General features: G+C 36.2%; 1 protein-coding gene across 1 annotated transcript in view; it reads left to right on the top strand.

Moving 5' to 3' along the window:
* Positions 1 to 26,240, top strand: part of ADGRB3 (adhesion G protein-coupled receptor B3) — a 732,350-nt gene that overhangs the window by 689,854 nt on the left and 16,256 nt on the right. Inside the window, exons 26-28 of the mRNA XM_047102403.1 lie at positions 1,220 to 1,259; positions 6,150 to 6,793; positions 17,606 to 17,641. Coding sequence (XP_046958359.1) covers positions 1,220 to 1,259; positions 6,150 to 6,793; positions 17,606 to 17,641 — 720 coding nt within the window. The remainder of the gene's footprint in view (positions 1 to 1,219; positions 1,260 to 6,149; positions 6,794 to 17,605; positions 17,642 to 26,240) is intronic.

Raw genomic sequence — 26,240 nt, 5'->3', positions numbered from 1 at the left:
CTCATCCATGCACAAAATTAGGGATAACAGTTTGTCCACAGGAATATGTTTGTTTACAGATCAGAATACTGTGGACCTTCACTTCTGGTCTTAAAGCACTGGTTCTCGACCTTGTTTGTGTATTAGAATCCACACTCCAGATCAATGAAATCAGAATCTCTGGAGTGGGACCTACATATCAGTGGTTCCAATATGCAGCCTAACATTAGAACCACTGCCCTAAAATAGAAGAGGGTAGCCACAATTCCACTAAAAGGGCTGTCATTATACATGGGCTCCAACTATTGAGATTAAGGGGTACTTTAGGCGTCGGCACTTTGATATCTTTTAGAAATAAGATTTAAACTATGATTTGTTAAAATCAGGGCTTAGAGATTTCTTTTACAATATATTTAATTTATTATGAATGTTTTGGGATTAGGCAACATAAAATAGTGTAAGCTATATACTAGTAGCTAAGACTTGAGAAGGAATAATCAATTCTGTGTTAAAAACAAATATTGAAATTTCTAATTTAAAATATTAAAAAAATTCTAAATAATATCATCCAGTATATGACCAGAAGAGCTTGATTAATTTGGGCTAATTTAATTTTACCATTTAAAAAAAGTACATTATTTATTTAAAATAAAAGTTTTAGGAAAATACGGAGATGAAACTGAACCCTAGCAGGTTGTAGACCAGCTTAGTATTGTTGAATCTTCCACTTTAGTTCCTAAACCTAAAAGTCTTTTGTTGATTTGAATGAAAATGGATCATGAGAAGAGCCTAGTTTGACTACTAGGGTTTGACAAAGCTGTACTATAAGATACTATATTATAAACAATATATTCAAAGTGAATACTTTGAGAATACAAAAAACATGTATTTAAGTATGTTTGTAATAGTGCGATTCTTTTTTTTATTGTGGTTTAAGGAATTGCCTTGAAATTCTATCCTTTTGTATATGGTGCAGTCTCCTGACTGAAGATGACAGTGGGTATTGTATTGCTTTATTAAAATTGTATGCCATTTTTCCACTGCTTTTATTCAGCATTCGGTCTCTAGGGAGTAGTCTTGAACACAATTTGATTATTCCTTGAGAATTTTTTTTTTGCGCAAAATAATAATCTAGTGCTGCCTAGTCGGATATCTGTAAACTTCAGTTAATCTAGTTAGTAAAAGTCGCTTGAGGTCTTCATCAAATGATGATTCTATACCTTATTATTTCTTGTTACAGACAGACTTTGAAAAGGATGTAGACATTGCTTGTCGATCAGGTAAGAATATTTGGATTTTGAAAATATCATTAGGGATGTTAAATCATTTTTATGATTTTTATTTTAAAGAAAATGCTGCAGTTTACATACCACATATTACTGTGGATGAATAGAGAATCTTCCAAAGGGAAACATTTCAGTAGCAGAATGTGGTGGAGAGGGAGGGGTGGGGGGTGAAGGGCGAATGAAGATTGAGAAACTAAGAATTAGGAAGCACAGCAACAGGAGAAAAGCATTGACTTAGAGACCTAACACTTCCATTCCACTGCTTACTGGTTGTCAGATGTAAGGCCAGGTTAGCCTCTTTGTGCCTCAGTTCTATCATCTGTGAAATACGGGTTGTTGCAAGAATCAAATACATTGTGTGTGTTTGTGTGGATCATACTGCTGCTATTGTTATATTCTTAGCAAGGCCCAGAACAAACCATGCAGCAGTCTCTGCCTTAGAGCGCTAGGGTCCGTCCCATGGACATGGTCTCTGACGGCTATCCTCAGCCTGTGGCTAAACCCTCACCAGAAGTAGATGATTCAAGAGTTTCAAAGGAAACTACTTGTTTAATTTTTTGGATAATTCCAGTTGTTGCAAAAGTTTCTTTATATTGGGATATATAACATACCTTATTTTACCTTGTATTCATTGAGTTTAGTGCTGCTCTCTAGAATAAGACTGGATATCTACTTCATCTAAATATCTGGATGTTTAAAAGCAAATACTATTTAGTCCAATCCAAATCCTTTTTCTCCAGACAAAACAAACCATGTTTCCTCATTCATTCCTCATAGCATTCCTCACCGGCAAGCATGGTCCCCCACATAGGCTCCAATTTGTCAATAATTTTTAAATTATGGTGCCCAAATGTACACACTTGTTCAACATTTCTCATAGTTGGCTCTTTGCTTATATTAATGTTACCTACATTTGCATATTATTTCATAGCAACTGGTATATTACTACTGTCAACTTGTCATGTAAACCTCAAAGACTTTTTATAGTAGTTGTCACAACTTTACCAGTATAGGATTATATAAAGGCTCTGGGTTTTTTTCCCTTGAAGAAAAATCTGGCCTTGCATTTATCTCTGTTTGCTAGTTTCAGGTTAGCGTTCTATCCATTTGAAATTTTTTGGCCGTTGAAAGTTTGATAAGAATATTTTCTGAACGTTTATTCAAACTGTCAATTAAAAAGTTGGATGGGAGAAGAGTATAGATCCCTGCTGTGTTCAGTAGGGCACCTCCCACCTACCCCACACTGACTCCCTTTAAGTATATTTTTCAGACTCAACTGATAAACATTAAACATCTATGCAGGCTCAGAGATTACAGAGTTGTTATAATCACAAGAATATGAGAGACTAAGTTCATACTCTCATTTCTTTTTTTAAATGCTTATTTAGCTATTTATGAGAGGCAGGGGATGGGCAGAGAGAGAAGGAGAGAGCATCCCAAGCAGACTCTGCACTGTCAGCACAGAGCTAGACGTGGGGCTCAAACTCATGAACCGTGAGACCATGACCTAAGCCAAAATCAAGAATCAGATGCCTAACCAGCTGAGCCACCCAGGTGCCCCCATATTCTCAGTTCTGAATTTACTGAAAATACTCAATGTAGAATATGGTACTAGCAGAGCAGAATAACTGTCATAACTTGGGAGCACATAGTGGGCCTGGGGATAGGGTATTAGGAATCATTCTTTCTTGTTTAATATCTAACAAAATATTGCTAAGAAACAATCTTACTGGTGTTTGGATTTCTAAGTCTACCATTTCTGTTTTTGGAAAATTGATAAAACATTCTCCTTTGCTCCATCCGCCTCCATAATTTCTCAAAGATCACTAGCCATGGTGCCAGGTTCCACATCTGTGTTCCAAGATGGGACATGATCTGTCAGGGGTCCAGAAGCCCGAGTTTATTTAAAATAATTAAGTATTCATTGGTTTCCTATTTTCCTACCTTTAGTTTAGTTTTCTTTCAGTCTCTTTTGGTGTACTCTTCACAGTTCTCCTTGACAGAGAATCAAAATAGGAACAATTAGTTTTGCCCAGACCAGCAGTGTTAGCATCATCTGGGAACTTGTTAGAATTGCAGACTTTAGGCCCTACCCCAGACCTACTGGGTGCTGGGGTACAGTAATCAGTGTTCTCACAAGCCATCCAGGAAATCTGATGTATGCTGAAGTTGCAAAACCACCGTGTTAGACCATCCTCTCCAAGCTGTGATCTCATTCATCAGTATTCATCCTGCTCTTTTGTTAAATTACCCCTTAGCTCCAGACTTCATTGCATTCTGGGATTTAGTATTCCTACCATTATTTTATTGGAAAATATTTTTGTAACGTTTTCATTTTTGTCTGGGCCCTTTTTAACTGAGCTCATCGGGAACTTTCCTCTGAGTTTTTCTAGAGGTTTGTGTTCATGTACAAATAGATTTAATTTTAAAGTTTCAATTCATGGACTCTGAGTAATCTTTCTCTAAGTTATGTTGAAATTCACTTTCCCAAAAGGTAGAATATATATCTGATAATGCAAAATATTTAGGTGCTTTTTGTTTTGTTGTGCCGTGTTTGGGTTTTGCCTTTCACAACTTAGTTAATTTCTCGTCAAAGTCCTATCCCTTCAACATCATGTCTGTATGTGTAGGTGGTATGCATTTGTTTATGTTTCTCCAAAATTTGGATATCTATTTTAAGTAAGTCTAAGAGGAAGACCTATCTTTCATATCAAGTAGACACTATTTCATAAGAAGAATTATCTTTCCCCAAATATTTAAGATATATAATTTTTCAGTAAAGATAGCTGTGTCATTTGATAAAAATGTGGTGAGTAGAACTACAAATGGTATTAACTGATACAAAACTAAATGTAGCTTGTACAAATACAGATCATAAAATCAGTATTCAGTACCAAAGTTTCACTTATAGTTTACAATATATTCATAAAAGTATAAAATTATCTGTATGTCCTTAATGTCAAAAGACATGTGCCTGTAACTGCCTTTAAATTGTATTTCTATAAATTTTGGATTAATTTTTACATATAGTTAAGATTAAAAATTTAGAGATTTTTTTAAAAGTATTTTATTTAGAATGTCATTAACTCTATTAATTTAACATACTTTGCCCATTAATGTTTTTATGCAAATTGTTCCTAGCAACCACAGTTTATCACTGATCTATTAAGAGGTTTAGAAATAACTTTTTAAAACTAAATGATTCTACCTTTTTATATAATAAATACAAAAAGTTACAACCAAATTGTGGATTAATAAAAAATATATAGGGGCGCCTGGGTGGCTCAATCAGTTGAGCGTCTGACTTCGGCTCAGGTCATGATCTCCCTGTTCGTGAGTTCGAGCCATGATCTCCCTGTTCGTGAGTTCGAGCCCCGCATCGGGCTCAGTGCTGACAGCATAGAGCCTGGAGCCTGCTTCGAATTCTGTGTCTCCCTCTCTCTCTGCTCCTCCCCCGCTCATGCTCTGTTTCTCTCTCTCTCTCTCTCTCTCTCTCTTTCAAAAAAAAAAACATTAAAAAAATATATAGATGTAAGTTTAACTTGATTTTTAGTGTCTGAAACAGAGACCTAATACAATAATTATATACAGTATTTCAAAAGGTAAAAGAGATTACATGAATGATGCTTTTTTTTTGAATGATGCATATTTTGCAGTAATTTTGAAGGCTTCTTTATAGTGGGGAAAGACGTTCATGATCTGTTTTCAACCTCTGCTTTAATGCATAATTATGATGCTATTTGAAAATTGGATAACAATGGGTAAAATTCAGTATATCTGAAACTTTTCATGAGGAAACAACAAACCAAATATTTTGTAGTTATCTATGCCTAATGACATTTTCATTGACAATTGTTCTGCTTTGTACATAGAACAGCATTTGTGTTCTGTGTGCTTTCAATGCCAAAATTACCAAGAATATTTTTTTAGAATTTCATTCTTTCCTACCTCAAAACTGACAGTCGTTTACAACTAAGCATGCTTCAAGTCATTCTGCTGCTATTACTCATAATATATGACTTTCTTCTTATATAGAAACAAAAGAAAAAAAACTAAAATATATTTCAATCAGAAATTCTGAACCTTTTGTTGGTTTATTTTGGCTTGGTTAGGTTTCATTTTTCCCCTCTCTTAGTACAAGTTAGCATGCATTTTTAATTTTTCTAAGTCATTATTTTTCAAGCTTAAAATTGAATAGAGTTGTCAGAGACTCATACAGTTTTTCCTGCTTAAAGTCAGTGGCAATTTTAATACCCCCTCAAGGGCATTTGAGCATATGGATTGATCTTGTAAAGGAATTCTTTTTTTCCCACATGGAACTGAAGATGATAAATACTTTTGAACCCTGTATCTACCTTGACCATATGGACTTCATAGATAAATGCTCATTAATTTTCAACATGCATAATTTTAGAGGAATTTTTGATGCAGTAGGATGAAATTCTCATTGATTACCTCTCTCAAGAAGTATTTTAATGAATAGAACTTGCAGAATTCTTTAGGGGAAAAGCCTTGAGAAAAAGTCAAATTCATGTGAACATATCCATAATTTCATAAAACTCTTTGCAGTAGATTGATGGAGAAACTTCCATGGTAATCTGCCTTTTCCCAGAAAAGCTATGCAAACTTGTGTAAGAATAGGGTACTGAGATTTTTGAAAGTCCATTAATCAACTTTCCGATATGTTTTAGTTATGGACTACCTATCAGAATCAATGAAGAGTGGTTGAGTAATCTGGACCATCTACAAACAATAGATACACAGTTTTTTAAATATTGTTTTTTTGTTTACTAAGGAAATTATTTAGTAGAGAGATAGCAAAATACAGCAGTGAAAAAATAAAAACACATTGTCTTTTCTGAATTTTTATATCCTAACTTATAGTTCTTCACAAGGATATTGGTCCTTGCCGAGCAGCAACAATAACAGGAACACTCTCTAGGATTTCTCTAAATGATGATGAAGAAGAAAAGGGAACAAACCCTGAAGGGCTAAGCTATTCAACACTGCCTGGAAACGTCATTTCCAAAGTCATTATCCAGCAACCCACGGGTATGCACATGCCCATGAGTATGAATGAGCTGGGCAATCAGTGTTTGAAAAAAGAGAACAGTGAATTGCGAAGAACTGTGTACTTATGTACGGATGACAATTTGAGAGGAGCTGATATGGATATAGTCCATCCTCAAGAAAGAATGATGGAAAGTGACTATATTGTGATGCCCAGAAGTTCTGTAAATACCCAGCCATCAATGAAAGAGGAAAGCAAAATGAATATTGGTATGGAAACCTTGCCACATGAAAGGTTATTGCACTACAAAGTGAATCCTGAATTCAACATGAATCCCCCTGTAATGGACCAGTTCAATATGAACTTAGATCAACACCTTGCACCCCAGGAACATATGCAGAATTTGCCCTTTGAGCCTCGCACAGCTGTGAAGAATTTCATGGCCTCTGAGTTGGATGATAATGCAGGACTATCAAGAAGTGAAACTGGGTCAACGATATCAATGAGTTCATTAGAGGTAAGCAACAGAATAAACCTTTCCTTGATATTTTAAACAGTTGATATTTGATAAATTGATTCATGTGACACTGGATTGAGTCACATGAAAAGAGTCATATTACCTCTTACAGTTATGTATCACACAAATATTTTAGGCATGTTGGGATTAAGATTCTAGACATTTTTTTTTCCAGTAGTACATCAGAATGCCCTTTCTCAAGATCACGTTTTAAAAAAGGAGTCCTCTAGGGGTGCCTGGGTGGCTCAGTTGGTTAAGTGTCTGACTTCACCTCAGGTCATGATCTCACAGTTTGTGAGTTCAAGCCCCGTGTTGGGCTCTGGGCTGACAGCTCAGAGCCTGGAGCCTGCTTCAGATTCTGTGTCTCCTTCTTTCTTTGCCCCTCCCCAACTTGTGCTCTGTCTCTCTGTCTCTCAAAAAATAAATAAATGTAAGAAAATTTTTTTAAAAGGAGTCCTCTATAATTAAAAGGATAACTATCAGTCATAATTCTTTCAGAATGGGAACCAAGTAGAGCACTCAATAGAAAAAATAGAAGATCCTCCTGATGTTTGTCAGGTACTGGAGATCCTTCTGGTGGTTGAAGTAGTTCCTGGATGGCATTACAAACTCAAACCAAAATCTGGGTTTTCTGTATAAGAGCATCCATTAGAAATACCAAAATTGGAATGTTTCTGTGGGGTCTTCCATTACACTAATTATAAACTCTATTATTATGTTAGGTCAATATCTTTCAGAGTAAATGTTGTGATCTTAGCTCCTGCATAATGATGACCACTAAAACTTTTCATCTTAAATTGTGAACTCTCAGGAGGGATGTACATTGATCAGGTTAAGAGTCAGGACTCTCAGGTCCAACCACATGGCTTTTATAAAAAAAGCATATTCCCCTCAGCTTCTTTTTTGCTCATAAAGTAAAGTACAGAGTAGTCAACTGTTAGCAGTATCATTCATAATTTATTTCAGTTAATCAAATAAGATCTAAGGAATGTGTCTTGCTTTTTTATGACATGCATCATATCACTGTTTTATAAGTGACTTTTATATCTTGTTTCTTGAAATTTTGCTGTAAACTACATGTATTCTATTACATATGTTCAGTATACAATGCTGATCTATTACATATGTTCAACATATAATGCAATACATGCATTCTTTTGTATGTCTTACCAATTGTTTTAATATTCTAGATCATTTCATAAGACACTAGTTAGAGAAAGATACTAGAACTGGTTGCTTCCCCTTTCCATCAGATATATGATGAGCACTGTATGTTCTAGTGTTCAAAAGTGCCCAGAGACAATTATACATCCCTACTCCTCACAAAGCCATTCCTTCTACTACATCAACATGAAGAGAGATCCTGTAAGGCTAGAGTAACTTCGTGAGTGGTATGATTTTGAGATTTTTTTCCCCAACTGGACCAAGGAACTTCTAGACTAAAATGGGAAAGTGAATGGGATCAGAATAAATCCCTAGATTCTAGATCAACCTTAAATACAATGGGGTTTCTGAGAAGAACCATCCCTTAGAACCAAAAGAACAGGGGCAGTGAGGCCAAATTAACTCTAGAGTGGCAGGAGCTCCCACTAGACAAAAGTGTTCCATCTTTCTCAACTAACAGAACAGCTACTATTTCTCAGTGTCTAACTGGTATCCCAGAGACTAGCATTACTACAGTAATGACTACATAAGCACAAGCTACATAATGTTTATATAAAATCACAAAAGTTTCAAAACGATTTTCTGTGAGTGTGCATATAATAATATAACATCCTAAGTAATCAAAATTCTGATGTACTACTTGAAAATCATAATGATCGTATGGAGTCTTCTATATGGAATGGCTCTTTAAATTGTGCTACAGGGGTTAGAATGGAATTATATTAAAATATTTTGCTTATTATAAAAATGCTTTACATCTAAAGCCTAAAAACCCTTCCAGGTTTGAGATTGTACAGGTTGTGTGTGCTTGAACAATAGACTGAATTTCCAAGTGCTGCTTTGTTCGGTTTGTAATTTTTCCAAATCTCCATATCCTTATTACTAACTATAAGCATCATATATAACTGCAATTCAGCCAAAAGATCTACATTTAAATGACTTCGAGATCACAAGGCTTACATCTTGAAAAGGAAGAAAATTCAGGATTCAGAATGAAAATTCAGGTCCTCATTTTCATTCTTTAAGAGAATTTAATAGTAATTGCTTATGGGTGACCATTTTAGGAGACAGCTGAAAGAGAATATATAGATGTGGGAATGAATAATAAAAATTAGCATTTATATAGCATCTTTCATTAGTAGATCCTCAAATCACCTTAAAAACATGAATTAATTAATCTTCACAACACCTCTGTGCAATGGATAAGTTGTTATAATCCTTGAAGTAAAGTCATTTATTCAAGGTTACAGAGCAAGTGCATAGCACATCTAGGAAAAGAATCTTTCTGTCCTGATCAATTTTATGCTGTCTAAAAGAGACAGTAATGTGTCTGGACATTAGCAGGAGAGCAACTTTAAAGTTAGTTTTAACCCTTAACAGACACATGGTCTTATGGTGAATAAAGACATGAAATGGATCAAGTATAGGTATACAGAACTAGCAAATTTTGGAGACAGGACTGTGGGCCATGCAGATAAAGTCAGTGGTGCTTTCCTTATTAGCAGAGTGATGCAATGTCAGGTCGAGTTATCAGTTCTGCTGGACTGTATCTGTAGGGACAACTAGTGGGGGAGATGATGTCCTGACATTAGAGAAAAAGCCAAAAGGTGACTGGAGTATCTACATAATGAGGGGGTCAATAGTTCAACTTGAGTCGTCTCCCCCTCTGCGTGAGAAGGAAGATGGCAGCCACAGGAACATCCAGCTTGGGAAGCTGGATCAGCAGAAGATGGCCAGGTGCATCAGGATCCTTCCAAGGATATAATAAAAATGATGTTCATATTAATTCGGGAAGTTTCCTCCAGAGGGGTGGGTATTCACAAATTGCCATGGTGAGAAGTGGGGTGGAGTGGGAAAAAGAGAAGGTAAAAGCTGTCAGTTGTAGCACAGGATGTGATATTCATAAGAAAAAGAGAAGGCAAAGGAAAAACAAGATTTGAAGGAGAGGAAAAGAAAGCCAAGGAGTGGGTGTGTGTGTGTGTGTGTGTGTGTGTGTGTGTGTGGAAGTGTTTACTCAAATAAGCAGGAGGCAACAAAGAAAGAGGGAGGCTCCCCAACCCTGAAGGCAGTGCTAGCAGAAAAGGTTCCAGCCTCCAGGGGACTTTGTTTAGCTAACCCCCAATTATTTATTGGGTATAAAAAAATTTGATAAATGCATGAACTTTCCTTTTCTACTGCCTAGTATTACCTTCTTTTTCTTTCAATGTGTGGTCTTCCATCTTCTAAACTATATAAGCAATTCTGAACATTTTCGTTTCTAAAAGATTTAGTTTCCACAATGATGGGGTAATTACAATTTTCTTACAGTAGAAATCCTCACAATGGCTCCAGACCTCCATGTCCTCAAAGTGCTTTAAGGTTAAGAAGAATAAAATTGTCATTAGCACTTAAGTCATTCACCTTCAATAACTGAGAAAACAATGTGTTAATATTTGGTGTGTACATAAAGCAAATAACCACTAGGTGCTATGGAGCAGGTGGGGGGAAAATGGAGGTATCCTAGTTCTCAAGCCATTTTGAGGACTATGAAACATAGTTTAAATTTTGGATTGCGATTCTATTTTTTTTTTTTTTTTGAAAAAAATCTAGAGATACCATTGTAAGAATACAGGTCAGTATTTGGTTTGAATCTTTGGAACAGGGGTATTTATTCCACAGCCTATAGCTGTTAGATTTAAATAGGAAACATTTCCTCACTCAAAAAATTTCCCAGTTTCTAAGCATGTCCTGGGCTTATTTGGCACATGGTCCCCTGCATCACTAAGAGTTGATGCTGATTCCTGTGCCTCTGGCTGACAGAGAAGATTGGCCACTAAGAAGCACTGGGGAGAGATTGGAGGTGGGCAGAAGAGAGAAATCCAGTATATTTCTCCCTCACTTTTTCTGCTTTAAGCAGCACCTTGTGTCTATTTAGCTGCTGTTCCCTAAGGCTTCCAGCTTCTTCCAGGTGCCTCAGCCCCTGGGCTTAGGTCACAAGGTCATCTCCCTTTGTCCAGCCTTAGGGGATAGTCTCTTCTGCTAATCTCTGGGTTACTTCATGATCCTGTATGTGGCTTCTCAGCTCCACCATCACTTGAATTCTTATGGAACAATTTGCTCAGATGTAAATACATTAAGTGGTCCCTCTCATTCTCCTGAAAGACTTTGCCTTGGTTTTTCTTATTCATGAAGAAACTTTTAATGACTAATCAGAGTTAGGTAGTAGATTATGAAATGGTTTTATCAAAAGTAGAAAGTTTGCTACTCGAACTTTTCTGACCACGTTGGAGTGAACTTAACTATATATCTGAAAATCCCTCTCAATTTATAAATGGGTATGAAGGGACACCATTCTAGGCTAAATTTTTATACTCCGGTTTTCCTCTGGACATGAATTGTAGAGCTTTCACTATAATGGTTTTTAAAGGTAAAACATTTTAGCTATAATGTCACATTACAGTTGCCTCCCTTAGAGCTACTGTGTGGATCAAATTAGATAATGGATGTGAAAAACCTTTGAAAATTGTAAGCACTTCAGATGTAAGGTTGTGTTATTATTATATCATTACCATTATATCTTGAATTTCTGTGAAGAAGCTTGAATGCTGTGCTAAATCGATATTTAGGATTTTAGACAAAATATTACGGCCTTACTTGGGAGCTGGGAGACTGTCACTAGCAGAAAACATTATAGAACTGACCATTGTACAAAAGCTGCGTTTTCTTTTTTACATTTTTTTCTCACATAGCTGTGGTGGAAGGGCGCCTCGCCCTTCTTTAGTGTTTTGTTTTTGCTCCTCTATTAGGAAATTTTGTTTATGCACACATACAAACAAAACTGGCTGAAATATGTCATTTTTCAATATTTATTATCCTCAAGGTTTTTTTTCACAGATGTTTTCAATGGATTTGGTATCGAAGCTTTCTCCTTGAATGTGTCCATTGCTCGCTCTGCAATAAAAGTTTTAATGGCCCTCGTATTGCCATTTATTAGTCAGTGCAATTTATCCCTTGCAGTGAATTTTCTAGTGTCTTGTCCAGTTTAATTTGAAGTGACACAAACAATGAATTATTCCCTTTGAGAAATTATTCATCATTCTAGAGGATTTAGATATGAAGAGATGCCTTTAATGCATATACTTGCTAAGTATTCCTCTGTGTAGCCTCATACTCTTGTGCATTTTCTTACTCTTAAGTCATCCTGAAATTTTTTCCCTTCTATTACTGATAAGCCTGCATTCCCCTAAATTGTCTTGATCCTTTTGGCTGTCAATTAATCCATTCATAATGGTTTTCTTTGTGTAGTCTGCCTGCTTATCTAAATTCTCCCAAAGAATGAGAAAAACAACAACAAAACAAAAATAAGAAACAAGTCCAATTATTTTGGACTTGTTTAGCTGCCATAGTGTACCTCCTTCAATTATTCATCCATAATTTTGTGAATTATTGTGCCAGGCCCTTTTGTAGATGCTGCGGACATAAAAGTGATCAAAGCAGATGTGGTAAATTTCCCTGTGGTAAATATACCCTATGGAATAGATAGATAACTGTTAATAAATGGATACTCTAAAAGAGTGTGCTGGGCTGGGGAAGAACCATGGAATGTGAGGGAGAGACTTCTTTTGATAAAGTGGCCTGAGCTTTCTGAAGGGTTATGTAGGGTGAAGCTAAGAAGGAGCGTGGCCTATGTGGATCTGGAGGGTGAGGAGATGTTTCAGGCAAAACAAGCTGCAGTGCAGGGGTCCTGAGATAGGAAAGAGCTTGGGATACTTTCACAGGATTAGGAGACCTGCAGAACAAGGGGTGAGCTCCATAAGATGTCGCTGGCATAGGAAAAAGAAACCAGATTTTTCAGAGCCTTGTATAAACAACGGAAGCAAGCAAAAACTGTTGAGTGAAAGATTGTCATGATCGTTTCTCCATCCATCCATCCATCCCTTTGATGATTTGGGAAAGAGAATTAGGATCCAGTAATATTAGGAGAGGGAGTAGAGCAGAAAGCCTGAGGACAGTTAGGGAGGTACTGAAGTTACCCAGACAGGAGAGGAGAATGTCTTTGACTATAGAGGTGAAAGTGAAGATGGAGAAGAGTAGGTAGATCGAGAGAATTCAGAGGTTGAATAGATAGCACTTGCTGGTGGATGTGATGTGCAGGATGAGAGATGTGGGGAACAAAGCATGACTCCTAAGTCTCTGACTTGCCCAGCTAGATAGCTGACATTTTCTGTGATTGGACAGACATGAAGAGGAAAGGGGTGTTTGGAACTTAAAGGATGGAATTTGCCAGCATGGAATGAATGCTACTATCGAGGAGAGAAGATGAGAAAAAAGAGAACTCAGGAACTCAACACTTAGAAGGCAGGGTGATAAGGAAGAGCCAGCAAAGAACACTTGAGAATGAGCCACAGCAAACAAGGCGAGAGAAGGCGGGGGGTGGGGGTGGGGGGGAGGAAAAGCTAAAATGATGTGTTTTAATGAGGAAATGATTAAATTTCAAAAGCTTCTGAGAGTCCAGCAAGATAAGGACAGAAGGTTGACCTTGGAAATTGACCAGATGGAGCTCATCAGAGACCTTGACAAGAAGCATTTTAATGGAGTGTTGAGGACAGAATACAAGTTAGGATGAGTTCTAAGTGGAAAATTAGGAAAAGGAAACCACATAGAAGAACTGAAGAGATTTTTTTTATCACCTACTGTGACAAAAAGGATTATTTATATCAAGTTATTTGAGAAGTTGGGGATCTAGAGACAGAGGGATTTATATCTTCATAAAATATTTTAATACCAACCTGGCTTATTTATTTTATTTTTTTAGCATTTATTTATTTTTGGGAGAGAGAGAGAGAGAGAGAGAGAGAAAGACAGAATGTGAGCAGGAGAGGGGCAGAGAGAGAGGAAGACACAGAATCTGAAGCAGGCTCCAGGCTCTGAGCTGTCAGCACAGAGCCTGATGCAGGGCTCAAACTCACAAACCATGAGATCATGACTTGAGCCCAAGTCAGATGCTTAAGTGACTGAGCCGCTCAGGCGCCCCCTCCCTGGCTTATTTTAAACTTGTATGTACCAATTCTGCAGTTGTCAACTTAATCAGAAAAAAATTATCATGACCTGATCACTTTTATTGATTCTCATTTTTTAAAAATATAACCACTATTTGTAACCACTTTCATACCTTACAATAACTTCCCAGCAAGCTCAGAGGGACATTTGAATAAACATGTAAGTCCATCACAGTTTCTACAAACCAGTGCTTTGAAATACTTTCCAATATACTGCCTGTATACCAAGGGTAACAGAATTCAACACTCTGGTTCTTGCATTATACCACGATTTCTCAGTACCAGATACCTCAAAATAAACTGGATTTTGCATTGGGAGACACATCATGGAAGTGGAGGTTGGCTACTGTTTGTGACTGTATCATTGGTCATGAAGTAGCCTGTATTACAATGGTCTTTAAGTTACTGTAATCATCACAAATTATAATGCCATTAGTTCTTTTCTCAAATAAGTATCATATTGATGCTTTTTCTCTTTTAAAATATAATTGACAAAAGTTTCTCTGCTTGACCTTACTTTATGGCTGGAAAGCATTTCTGTCCCACTGCTGTCAGCCTTGGATTGACTGGGTCCTCAAATGTTATTCTTGCTGAATTCTAGTAACAGTCAGCAAACTATAACAGGCATCCTGGCTATAAAATATTACCACCCTTACCACTGAACAAGTAGTAAGAGACAGTGGACAAAATGCAGGGTTTGGAGTCAGAAGACCTGAGTGTGAATCCCAGCTCATTTGCTTACTACCCAGGTGAAGTGAGCAAGTCATTTTAACTACTCTGGGACTCAGTTTTCCTAATTCATAGAATAGATATAAAAAAAAAAAAATACTTTCCTGACCATACCACAGGGCAGTTACCATGTTCAAATGTGAAAGTACTTTATAAACTATAAAAGGTTGGAACACTTGGTCAGTTTTTGGGGATATGAATTAGATGTCACAAATTTTAACTTCCCTTGGGCTCTGAAAATCTACCACGTTTTTCCCATTCTCTAATTTTTAAGTCTTCACTGCTCACCCCCCACCCCCACCATCTTTAGGCTCTTTTGATTAAAATCTGTTTGCTTCATTTATTTCTTAGCCTAATCCTTTGAGGCTGCTAGTTCTGCTCTACCTTTATGTTAGAATTTAATTTTAATAAAATTAGAAGAGAGAGAAATCTATTCGTAGGAATATATCCATTTTCTTTTTTCATATTTCATGTCAACATAGGTGCATAGGTGACATCTGTCGGAAGCAGAATCTATTTCTGGTGGTCTTCTAGGTTCCCATCTTTTGTTCTTGTTCCTAAAATATGTGACATGTGTCCATCAGCATGTCCTGTCCTTAGGCTACACAGCTTTGCATTCAGCAACAACACAACATACTGCTGTTGCAACCTTTGGCAAAGAGACAACGCCAGCAGTAGAAAGGCCTCTTCTTATTCTGCTAGCTAGCTGAACCTTCTCATAAGATCTCACTAGTTAATTTTCAAATGGAACTCAAAGCTCATGACAAACGTTCTAGCTGCTTAAAACTGTTTCCATGCTTGCATGTTGCTGCATGAATGAAAGAATCTTGCTTAACATATACTTACAAAAATGTCCTGCAGAGTCACAGTGCCAAGAAGGCGAAGCATTCAAGAGCAGAATGGAAACACTGACATGTAGAACAGATATTGCAGCAAAGTGCAGCGCGCTACGTTGGAGCCTGATTTTTTTTTTACAACACAGATAACAATAGTGGTGGGAGATGGCAAAGGAGGCCTGGGTTAAATGCCTTCCTACACACTTTTCTCCTTGCAGTATGTCACCAGGGCTAGGCCACAGTGACACTAGAGACAAGAACTGAAGTGACATACATCAACGTGCAGCCTTCATTTAATAAAGCAGTGTCTTCAGGGGTACCTAGGTAGCTCAGGTAATGATCTCATGGTTCATGGGTTGGAGCCCCTCATTGGGCTCTGTGCTGATAGCTCAGAGCCTGGAGCCTGCTTCAGTTCCTGTGCCTCACCCCCAGTCACACTCTGTCGCTGTCTCTCAAAAATGAACAAACATTAAAAAAATTTTAATAAAGCAATCCTCTTCTCAATGCTCTCCTTGATCATACTTGAAGACTGGATTCCACGATCCAGCTCCACTCTAATCAAATAATTTCAAACTTTTTCAACTTTTTACCAAAATCTTTCTTTTAGTATATCTTTTTTGTCTAGTGAAGCATGCTTTGGGGAGGTGGTTATATAGGGAGGTTCTGGTTCTATGTTACATTGTAACTCTAGCTGTAGAAATGTGGGCATATTTGTCAATAAACTACATTAGTGCCTGTCTCTACTATTTAGCAGTTACAAGAATCTCTCGACTATATGATTAGGGTTCCCTGTTAGATTATTGAACTTAAGATAAGTATTGGGATAGCAGAAGAGAAAAATATGAAAGATATTTGCCTAAAGGTTTACATATTCAACTGTTTAAATATTGTTTTTAATATTTATTTTTTTGTCCCCAGTTCATCAAAAAAAAAATTCATAGCACAAACAAAACTCTGGAGTGTATGGGTGGCTTGTTCAGTTAAGCATCTGACTCTTGGTTTCAGTTCACATCATAATCACACGGTTCGTGAGTTTGAGCCCCACACTGGGCTCCGTGCTGGCAGTGTGGAGCCTGCTTGAGATTCTCTTCTCCCTTTCCCTCTGCCCCTCCCCCTCTCACTCTTCTCTCAAAATAAATAAACTTAAAAAAAAAACTCATATTGGAAACTTGTTCTCTAAATATCTTGAGGACGCTTTCTATATTTACCAGATATCTCCTTCTATACCAAATCCCTCTTGGCACATGCTAAGCATACCTTCCCTACACTAATATTCATAGAATCACATTAATTTCATTTCATTCATTTCATTTCCTGATTTTATCAGGCCTACTGTCTTGTTTTATTAATACATATTGATCTATAACTAGATTCAGGAACTGTTTGACAAAGTCAGAGACATAGAAGAACACTGAGATAATGGACATCTACACTTGTATATCACTGGGGTGTGGACTATTTTTTTTTTTTTACTAAATTATAATAAATACGTCAGTTCCTAAGAACTAGCAGTTAGGACTTTCTTATCATGGAGAACCATCAAATATCAAAAAAATTGTGGGTGAGACATACAGAACTTTGGGAGTCAGAAGGCCAGAGAGAGTTTGATAGAAATGAAGACTGAGATAGGCTGGTGGGAAGTCTTGAGAGATGTATATGATGTTTTCCTATATAGCTTTTACTCCTTTGTGTCTCTAAAATAAAAATTATAGTTTTGCTGTTACAGACCTCAAGTCTGCTTTAAGATTGAAAGTTTTGTGAGAATTCACATTTAAAAAAATTCTCCTTGCTGAAAAAGTTAAGAGATCAGGATGAGAAATATTCTGTATTTTTATATTCTTCAATTTTAATGGAAGTTCAAAGTAAAAATGAAATCATATGGATGAAAGAATTTGAAATCATAAAAATTCCCACATTCTAATGTGAAGGAAATACTTGTAATACAAAGGTAACAAGATATTTTATTGAAAATAATAATTTTATCTAATTTGAATGACTAAACATAACTTTATGTTGGTTTTTCTTCTTTTTAAAAAATCTAACAGAGAAGAAAATCACGATATTCAGACCTTGACTTTGAGGTAAGTTTCTATGGATTTTTAAAATAATTTTAATTGCTTTGATTCAAAATTGACATACAACTCAACATATTGTTCTGCACTCTGTAGGGCCTCTACTCTTTAAAAATTAAATAAGTCAAACATTTTTAATTAAAATCCATATTGTAAAACTAGTAGAAAAAAATTTTAACTTCTAATTGCCTTAGATGTATGCTAAACTGAGATTTTCCAGACATGGAATCCATTTTATAAATACTAAGATAAATGGGCAATTTATGGTGAGGATTTAATTAGATCAATTCAGTTTGTTGTGAGGTAAGAATGTTGGTTTCTTTGTTTTTCATATTTACAACAGTTACATTGGTTTCACCTCAGTGACTACCTGAAGAGAGCCTGTAAGAATGCTTTGGCTGGTTAGCTAGGCTTTCTCTGGGACTTGCCTTGTGTACTGATTCCTCTTATTCAGGTTCTCTGCGCTACATTCCAGATTCTTTTTTTCAATAGCAAGTGTTGGTTCAGTGTGCTCCTATGTTCAGTAAATGCCTTTTTGCAGATATAAACAAGATGAAGATGTTCATTTTCCAATTTGCATTGAATTTATATTGATGTTGTAATATCGATGCTAGAAATTACTGAAATCATACCATTTGAGCAGCTTATGCTAAGCACAAAATTAATGATGTTTGAGCATCACATAAAAGGCACTTATGCATCTTGATAATTAGATATGATTCATAGCCTGCTGACATAATTGGATATAATACATTATAAATTTCTCCAGCATATTTGTACTGTGTTGATGCTTACATAGAACTCGATACTCTTAGCTGGTATTCCTAAAATTATGGAAACCTCTCGGAATATGGGAACTCCTAAATCGTTTTGTTGATGGAGATGATGTTGTAGCTCAGCAATAATACATCAGGTATCAAAAGTGAGACTTAGCAGTTTTTATTTACTGCAATGGTAAACAGGCTCTGGTTTTACCTTGAAGAGAGTCCTTAAAGAATTGGTCTTTTTTAGGAAATTTTTAGAGTTCAAGAAACAAAGTAATGATGACCTGGCTTCAATGATTATATGCCAAATTTCCTACTGATGTGTCTCAGTTGTAGCAGCCTGGCATGGGATAATAAACGTCATTATATCTTGTTTCAGGCTACAAAGAAAAAAACATTCAGCAATCTTCAGTTTTAGATTTCCTACCGCCTTTTAAGGGACATTTTTTCCCCTTTTTCTTTAGTTAACCCAAAATTGAAGATCATTGTGTATACATTTTTTGTCCTTAAAGCACTAAGTTATGTTAGTACAAAGGAAAGGAGATGGAAATTAACCCACAAGGCGTCAGTGACAAAATATAGTAAAAACCTAGATCTACAATTAGGCCTCAGTGCAACCAACCAAAGCTATGTAATCACAAGCTCTGAAAAGAAATCTAATCATATTGTGTCACTTGGAGCATTAGAAAACCTATTCCTTTTTCATAGATTCTCTGTGGCAACTGGTAGAAGATTACTTAAGCTGATGCTTTTTTCCTGCTGCTTAGTATCCCAATGTATAGCCATGGTATTATCATAACATTTGCTGATAATGGAAGGATGTTGCAACACAACAACCCTAGATAGCTCTTCAATTGCTGTAGTTATTGCATGATTGTGAGAAGTGTAAAATTTGAGGGTGGGGTGGGGCATTTTGAGATAGTACATTTTCTTTGCAAACCTTTTAGTGCCACTCCCCTTAGTCTATGTGCAATTACGGTTATGTGGCAGATATCTCAGAAATGGTGTTCAGAAAAATTACTCCTGGATTTAAATGCTGATGTATTTTAGTATGATATATTTGTACTTTGTGGATGGTCCTTAATGAAGAACCTCACTTGCCTCCCTCCCTTTTAATTCAGGCTTGATAAATTTTGTTTATTATCAAACTACTTGATAGTCCCCCAACTCCCACCCCATAAGCCTTCCCTTCCCACACAGTGGCCAACTTAGGCATTTTTGTCACTGGCAAGCAGATTTGCCTCCTAGGCTCCTGAAAATATCTTCCCTTTAGGCCTCATACACTCCGCAGAGTCTATACACAATAACAATATTCTCTTAACTCATAAATCATTGCCTGGTAAGTGTTATACGTGGGGAAAAGCCCTTTCATGTTGCCAGTCTCCAAGACAACACTGTATTTTTTTTAATAAATAGAGCAAAGTGTTGATTAGCCAAAATGGTTTAACATCCATTCTTACTTTCAGGAAAGGATACAGAGAATACTGTAGTGATATTCCTTTGTTCTGTGACCAAACCCCTTATTGGATTTGCATTCCCAGCTCCAAGCAGAGATCTGGTATATAGTGTCAAACTTAAAAATTAAACAACAAAGGTTATCAAGCAGCACGGAAGTTTATTTGGGAATTGCAATTCAGGACATGCAAGCCTGGAGAGGAGAAAAGAAGTTGGGAGGTACTGTTTTGAACAACAGTTCACTAGAGGAAAATAAGAGAGTTCCAAGGGGTGGCACCTTCACACTGGCTGCAGGAAAGGACAGCTTGCTGCTGCTGGGCCCAGGGGAAATATTCCTTCTGTTGAAACACACAAGTTGTAACTACTGGTAGTATATGAGAGAGCTCCCCACTCAGGAATTCCAACCCCATTCCTTTGTTTATTTTCACATCTCTCCCTTTGGCCAAGATCTTAGCCTTAAAAAAAAATTGTTCTAAATTCCAGAGTTTGCTCCCCTTAGCAATGTCCTGGGAGATATAGGTGGAGGTTTTATTTTTCCAGGCCAATGCCAGGGTAAAGGAAACAAGGGGAAAAAGAAAGACTATGTTTAAAGTATGAAGTCTTGATCCAGGGTCTTGAGTGGAAGCAGTCTGCTTTGATGTCAGCTGCTTCTCTTGCAAATCTCCAGGGTTTGTACAGGACAAGATGTTTAGCTGTGTATGTATATCCCATTATTGAGCCCCTGAAGTCTGGCTATCATTTGGGTAATGAGGAAGACCTGGGATAGTTTCTTTCAAGGAGGATAAAGGGCAGTCTTTGTTCTTATTCATTCCAAATCAGAAGCATGGGAAAAAAATCAGACATGTTAGAGTCATAGCCAGATATTTGAGAAAACCAGAATTTAGGATCTAGAACAGTTTATTAACAGGATTAGAATCTAATATAGACAAAAGTGCAAACATAATTTTTCTTTCTATACTTACCCTTTTTTTTCTTACCAAAGATAATCACAGCAAAACTAATTTGTTTGCATTACATTTGGCCTATTTCCACAAGCGTAGAAGCACCTTGTAAGCAAGGTGCCAGGGTGATTTTTCTGAGGAGCTTTATTGGCTCCATAAAGTCAGCCTTTGTTTCTTAAAAACTGTCCTGTCAAATCTGAGACTATGCACATCTCTCTCAAAATAATACAATCAGAGCCTTGGTAAAATAGCCAATATTTCCAATTGTTATTACAAGGAGAACAGATTCTCATTGAATTTATGCAAATAACTAACTGCATTGCCATGTGATCCAAATTCTGAAGGGACCAGGTAGGGAGGAAAAGTAGATATTTCATCTTTGTTTACCAAGTTATATTTTATCAAATTGCTGTATTTCATAGATAATTTTAAAAAGAAGAAGGTGTCCTTTTAATGTTGAAAACAAAACAGTAAAGGACCAACAATGTGTCAAAACTAGAAGTCATAAAAATTATAATCATCCTCCTCAGTTCATTCTCTCATGTTATTCTTGTTCCGCTTGAATCCAGTTTTTTCATTAGTTCTGGAAATTTGTACCCAGTTCAATTTTATGATCTCAAAGTTATCAGAAGCCTGCACTTTTTCTGAGCTCTTTCTGAGTCTCTTTGAAGACAAATCACTTCTGTAGGTCCACTTTTGTAAAAGCATTAGAGTAAAATTGTAACTCCCTGAAAATGACAAGACTTAAAATGCCCATTATTAAAGATCTGATGCAAGTTCATTATAATGGAATTGACAAGAAAATTTGGTTTTCTGTATAAGATTTTAAGATAACTGGAATTATGACTGATAACATTATACCAAGATACCAGATTTTCAGAAATTTCGTATAATTTCTATAATACTTATATTAATCACATTCACCTGCATCACATGACCTAAGATGGTTTATCATCACTTATTTTAAAATGTTTCTCATGTAATTTAATATACCAAATAAGCCTAATCGGTTTAACCTCTCTCTTTTTATAGGGAGAAACAACAAATGTATTGAGATCTGTGTTAGGGACCTCTTAGAAAACTCAAAGTTAGTTCGAGGTCAAAAAGACTATTTAGAATTGGATTTTGGGAAGTTTGTCAAAAATATCAAAAGGTTTTAAAACACTTGGTTAAATACGATCATAAGTCTATGAAACAATACTTAGTTATCCATTTAACCATGGTAACAATGGAAGATGTTAAAAGGCAAATATAGAAAGTCACATTGCTCTGAGTAAAAACTTACATACTCAAAGACTTGATGAAGACAGCAAATACATAAAATTATTTTAACGAAACAATCCTTTTTTTTAAAAGCCAGATTAAAAAAAATTTTTTAACATTTATTTATTTTTGAGACAGAGAGAGACAGAGCATGAACGGGGGAGGGGCAGAGAGAGGGAGACACAGAATCTGAAACAGGCTCCAGTCCCTGAGCTGTCAGCACAGAGCCCGACGCGGGGCTCGAACTCACGGACCGCGAGATCATGACCTGAGCCGAAGTCGGACTCTCAACCGACTGAGCCACGCAGGCACCCCTAAAAGCCAGATTACTTTAAAAGATAAAGGAAACCTTTTTACAATCTGTTATTAAAAGCAGACCAGTATTCCAAGAAAAATTTGTCTTTTTATCAAAGAAAAAATAAGGTTTAATTTTTACATAAATACCCTATTAATATTAAAGCTTGTTTTTGAAACCCTTATAAAAAATTTTATCTAGCTTGATCATACATAAAAATTTTTCCCAAGATTTCATTTTTATAGACCTTCTACAACTTTCTATGTCTATCTTAGTCTGTCCCTTCTATTTCCCTCAACAAAAATGTATCTCCACCTCATACTTTTTCTTTTTTTTCCTCATACCTTTCTAACCAAAAAACATACCCTCCTTTCTTTGTATACAGAGTTGTTTCCCTTATTATTTCTAGTAGCTTTAATTACATATGTTAACTAGAATTGTTAACACTTAGAAACCTTAACTAGAATCCTTAACCCTTAGGAACCTTATTTTTTAGTGAAAACTAAGCAAGCAAGCAATTATGAACTTTTACATTAGCACGTAGGTTGGTGATTTCATGAATACAACTCAAAATTTCTAGAAACATATGCTCCTTCATAGTACAGTTTTTCAGTGTGGCACAAAGCATGTTCATTTATAGACCCAAATATCTTTTTGTCTCTCTGTAAAAAGAAACCAAAATTGGATAAACCTATGTTCAGTAATTTTTCCATTTTCTATCTTATTTAGAAATGATGGCGATATTCAATGAGTACCTATCATTTATTTTAACTTTAGCAAAACTAAAGTTTCAGGTAACCAAAATGTATTAGTGAAACTAAAAAGTTTACTTAAAACCTTTTTATCCTACTTAAATTTATTTTAATTTACTTGTTCTTAACAATTATGTTTAGATTACCCAAAAAAACTTAATGAGACATTAGACGACTAGCCATCAGCCTAAGCTATTTTCTTGCTCACAAATTTTGTAAAAGAAATAACATGAACTTACTGCACTTTTAGTAAACCTAGGTAGAACAAAAGTTTTATATTTAATGGTGAGAACTCCAAGGACACACATTTTAATTGAACCAACAAGCTAAAAATAGCTTTTATACCCAATATTTCTACAAATCATGTGAACCTGAAAAACATTTGAGTTGGTGTCTATTTCTGAGAAATAGGTACATACATAGGTATGTACATAATAATAAATAATAATAAATAGGTACATACGTATTTCTGAGAAATAGGTACATACATAGACATTCATAAACACATAGATAAATGCAAAAAGAGACCTTAGAAGATACTTTAAGGTGTTTTTGTTTTTTTAATTCACTAATCTCAGAAGGTAATCCATTCATAAACAATTTTAAGGATTCTCCCTGGGTTTAGTAAATTCTTTAATTATGACCCATAGTTTGGTAGATAAGGAAGTAGGGGGTATAGAGGATGTGGGAGTGGTATGGGAAGGAAAGAGGAAGCTGGTACTAGATAGAGACAAGGAGGACAGAGAAGGGAAAAGGTGACCTCAGAAGCCCTTGTCTCTACTTTGAATTGTTTGTTTCTCTTGGTTAATTTAGAAATCTTATTTTGCAAAGAGGTGATTTTAGACTCTTGGATATGTTTGGAAAACTCCACACACCAATTAAAATAGGCATCCTATTTAGTCTGTTTAATTTTAGAGCTGTTGTGGAAAAACAAGTTTCTGGTTGTGGAAAAACAAGTTTGGTGAGGTCAACAGTTCTCCACAGTGGCTACTGGAGTTCTAAATTATCTTTGGTTAAGTTGGTCCATTTGGTTAAGAATGTACATGAGGAACAGCCATAGTTTTGAACACAAAACTGCCAGGGTCCCAGAAAGAAGACCCTCTGGAAAGTATTTAGATTCCATACTTTAAAACCAGAGGTTCAGCAAAAAAATGGGTAGCCACTAAAAGGCTGATACCTTCAAGAATAAAATCATAGAGCTCAACCAAAAGGAGGCTTGTCTCTGACAAGAGGCCTACCAAACCAAAAGGAAAAAGATGACTCAGAGAGAATGCAAGAGGCTGAAGTGGGTACCATACACCATGCCTGGCGTTGTTAGTTCCTCAGGGGTTCATCTTCAGATTCCACTTCTGACACCATGTAATGTCAACCTTAAAAATCAAACAACAAAGATTACTGAGTAGCAAATGAGTTTATTTGGGAATAGTAAAGGAATTGGAGTTTGGGACATGCAAACTATGGTGAACAATAAGCAAGTCTTGATAACAGAGTGGGAGAGCATCTTTTTATGGGGGAAAAAGAGTTTGAAGTGGTGGCAGCTTCTCATTGACTGCAGGTCTGGGCAGCTTGCTGTTGACAGCCTGAGAGGAAATCTTTCTTCTTTCTGCTGGGTATGCAGACTGTGATGAGTCATGGTGTATGAGAACTCTCCCTTCATGGATTCCTCACTCCATTTTGAATGAAGATTCCTTTATTCATTTTCACAGTAGTAGATATTCAATAAATTACTATGGAAAGAATGATATAAAATCGAAATTAGTCTAGTTTTCTTTAATAGTTATCAAACTCTATATCTGATTTGGAGCAGAGACCAGTATAGAAAATGGACTATGGAGTAAACAAAGACAGCCATACTGGACTTCAAGGATATTTACATGATATACAGTTCAAGGAGATGAATGGTAGTTGGCTAAAGGCTAAAGTATGGAATGCTCAAGAAACCAGAAGCATATTATAATTCACTGAAACATGAGGTCTATGGATAAAAAGAGAAATTAAGAAACCATATAGTAAAGAGCTTGCACCCAAAGCGAAGAATTTTTATCTAATTTATTACTAAAAGCTGCTAAAGTGTTCTGTTCTATTGTGTTCTGTTTGTTTTTTAGTGAGGAATGACTTGCCCTGATCTGGAATTCAGAAAGATGACTATGGCAGTAATAGGAAGGAAAGCGTGGAGTAGGGTGAATGGAGAAGTTGAGATACAAATTATTAAGTGACCAGTCCAGGCAAGAAAAATGAGGTGGTAGTAAAAGAAAGGAATGAAGGGACATGGCAGAGTCCAGATCTGGGGAATTTGGTCCTTAACTGAAAATAGGGGATCAGAAAAAAGAGGACCCTGCAAGTCTGAGCCTGAGTTTCCGTAGTAACATTGACAGGTCTAGGAAAAGCAACCAGACATCTAGTTAAGCCAAGTTGCATTTTAATACCTTGGGGATTAAGGTGCCTAATAAGATGGTAAATCAGAAATATCAGGCAGGTAGTTTAAATTGTCTGTCTTGAGTTGAGGGCAAATCTCAAGGAATGATTAGGAATGCAGTTACAAATATCTCAACTGCAATAGACAATATTATCCATTCCATGTTACATATAAAATGGATGGAGAGGTATTTATTTTTATCTTCCCTTCTAAAAACATGAGGATCAACATTGACACATTCTTCCATGGAACCATGTAGCCTCTTAAAAACACCTTAGAATGTTCCTTTGAATTTCCTAATGAACTCCACACATCCAGTAAACCTATGCTTCTCAAACTGGGGAGAAGTCATGGTGAGCAGAGAGCACAAGAAGGCATCAGTCCAGGATAATCATGGCCCATCGTTGTGGGGACTTGAATTTTTAGATTTTGGGGAACATAAGTAAGATAAAATATTTTATATTAATTTTATATTGTTAACACAACTAAGCTATGGCACAGAAGATAAAAATTATATTATGTTCTAAATATAAAGCATTTCAATTTCCTTTGTCACTGATCCCCTGCAGTAAGTGCACTCTGTTAGGCAATCAGTACACTCTGAGAGGAAATGTTTGAGCAACCCAGTCCTTTGCTACATCCATATTTTCTATAATACTAAAATAAACTGTTGCAAGTATCTGCAGCCAAGTATATCCTTGAGTGACAGTGACAAAATAAAA

The sequence above is a fragment of the Lynx rufus genome, unplaced genomic scaffold, assembly GCF_022079265.1.
Source record: "Lynx rufus isolate CCGP_SWC_20201006 ecotype Redwood Valley unplaced genomic scaffold, mLynRuf1.p SCAF_6, whole genome shotgun sequence".
Lineage (NCBI taxonomy): Eukaryota > Metazoa > Chordata > Mammalia > Carnivora > Felidae > Lynx > Lynx rufus.
This window is presented reverse-complemented; position numbering and strand designations above follow the sequence as displayed.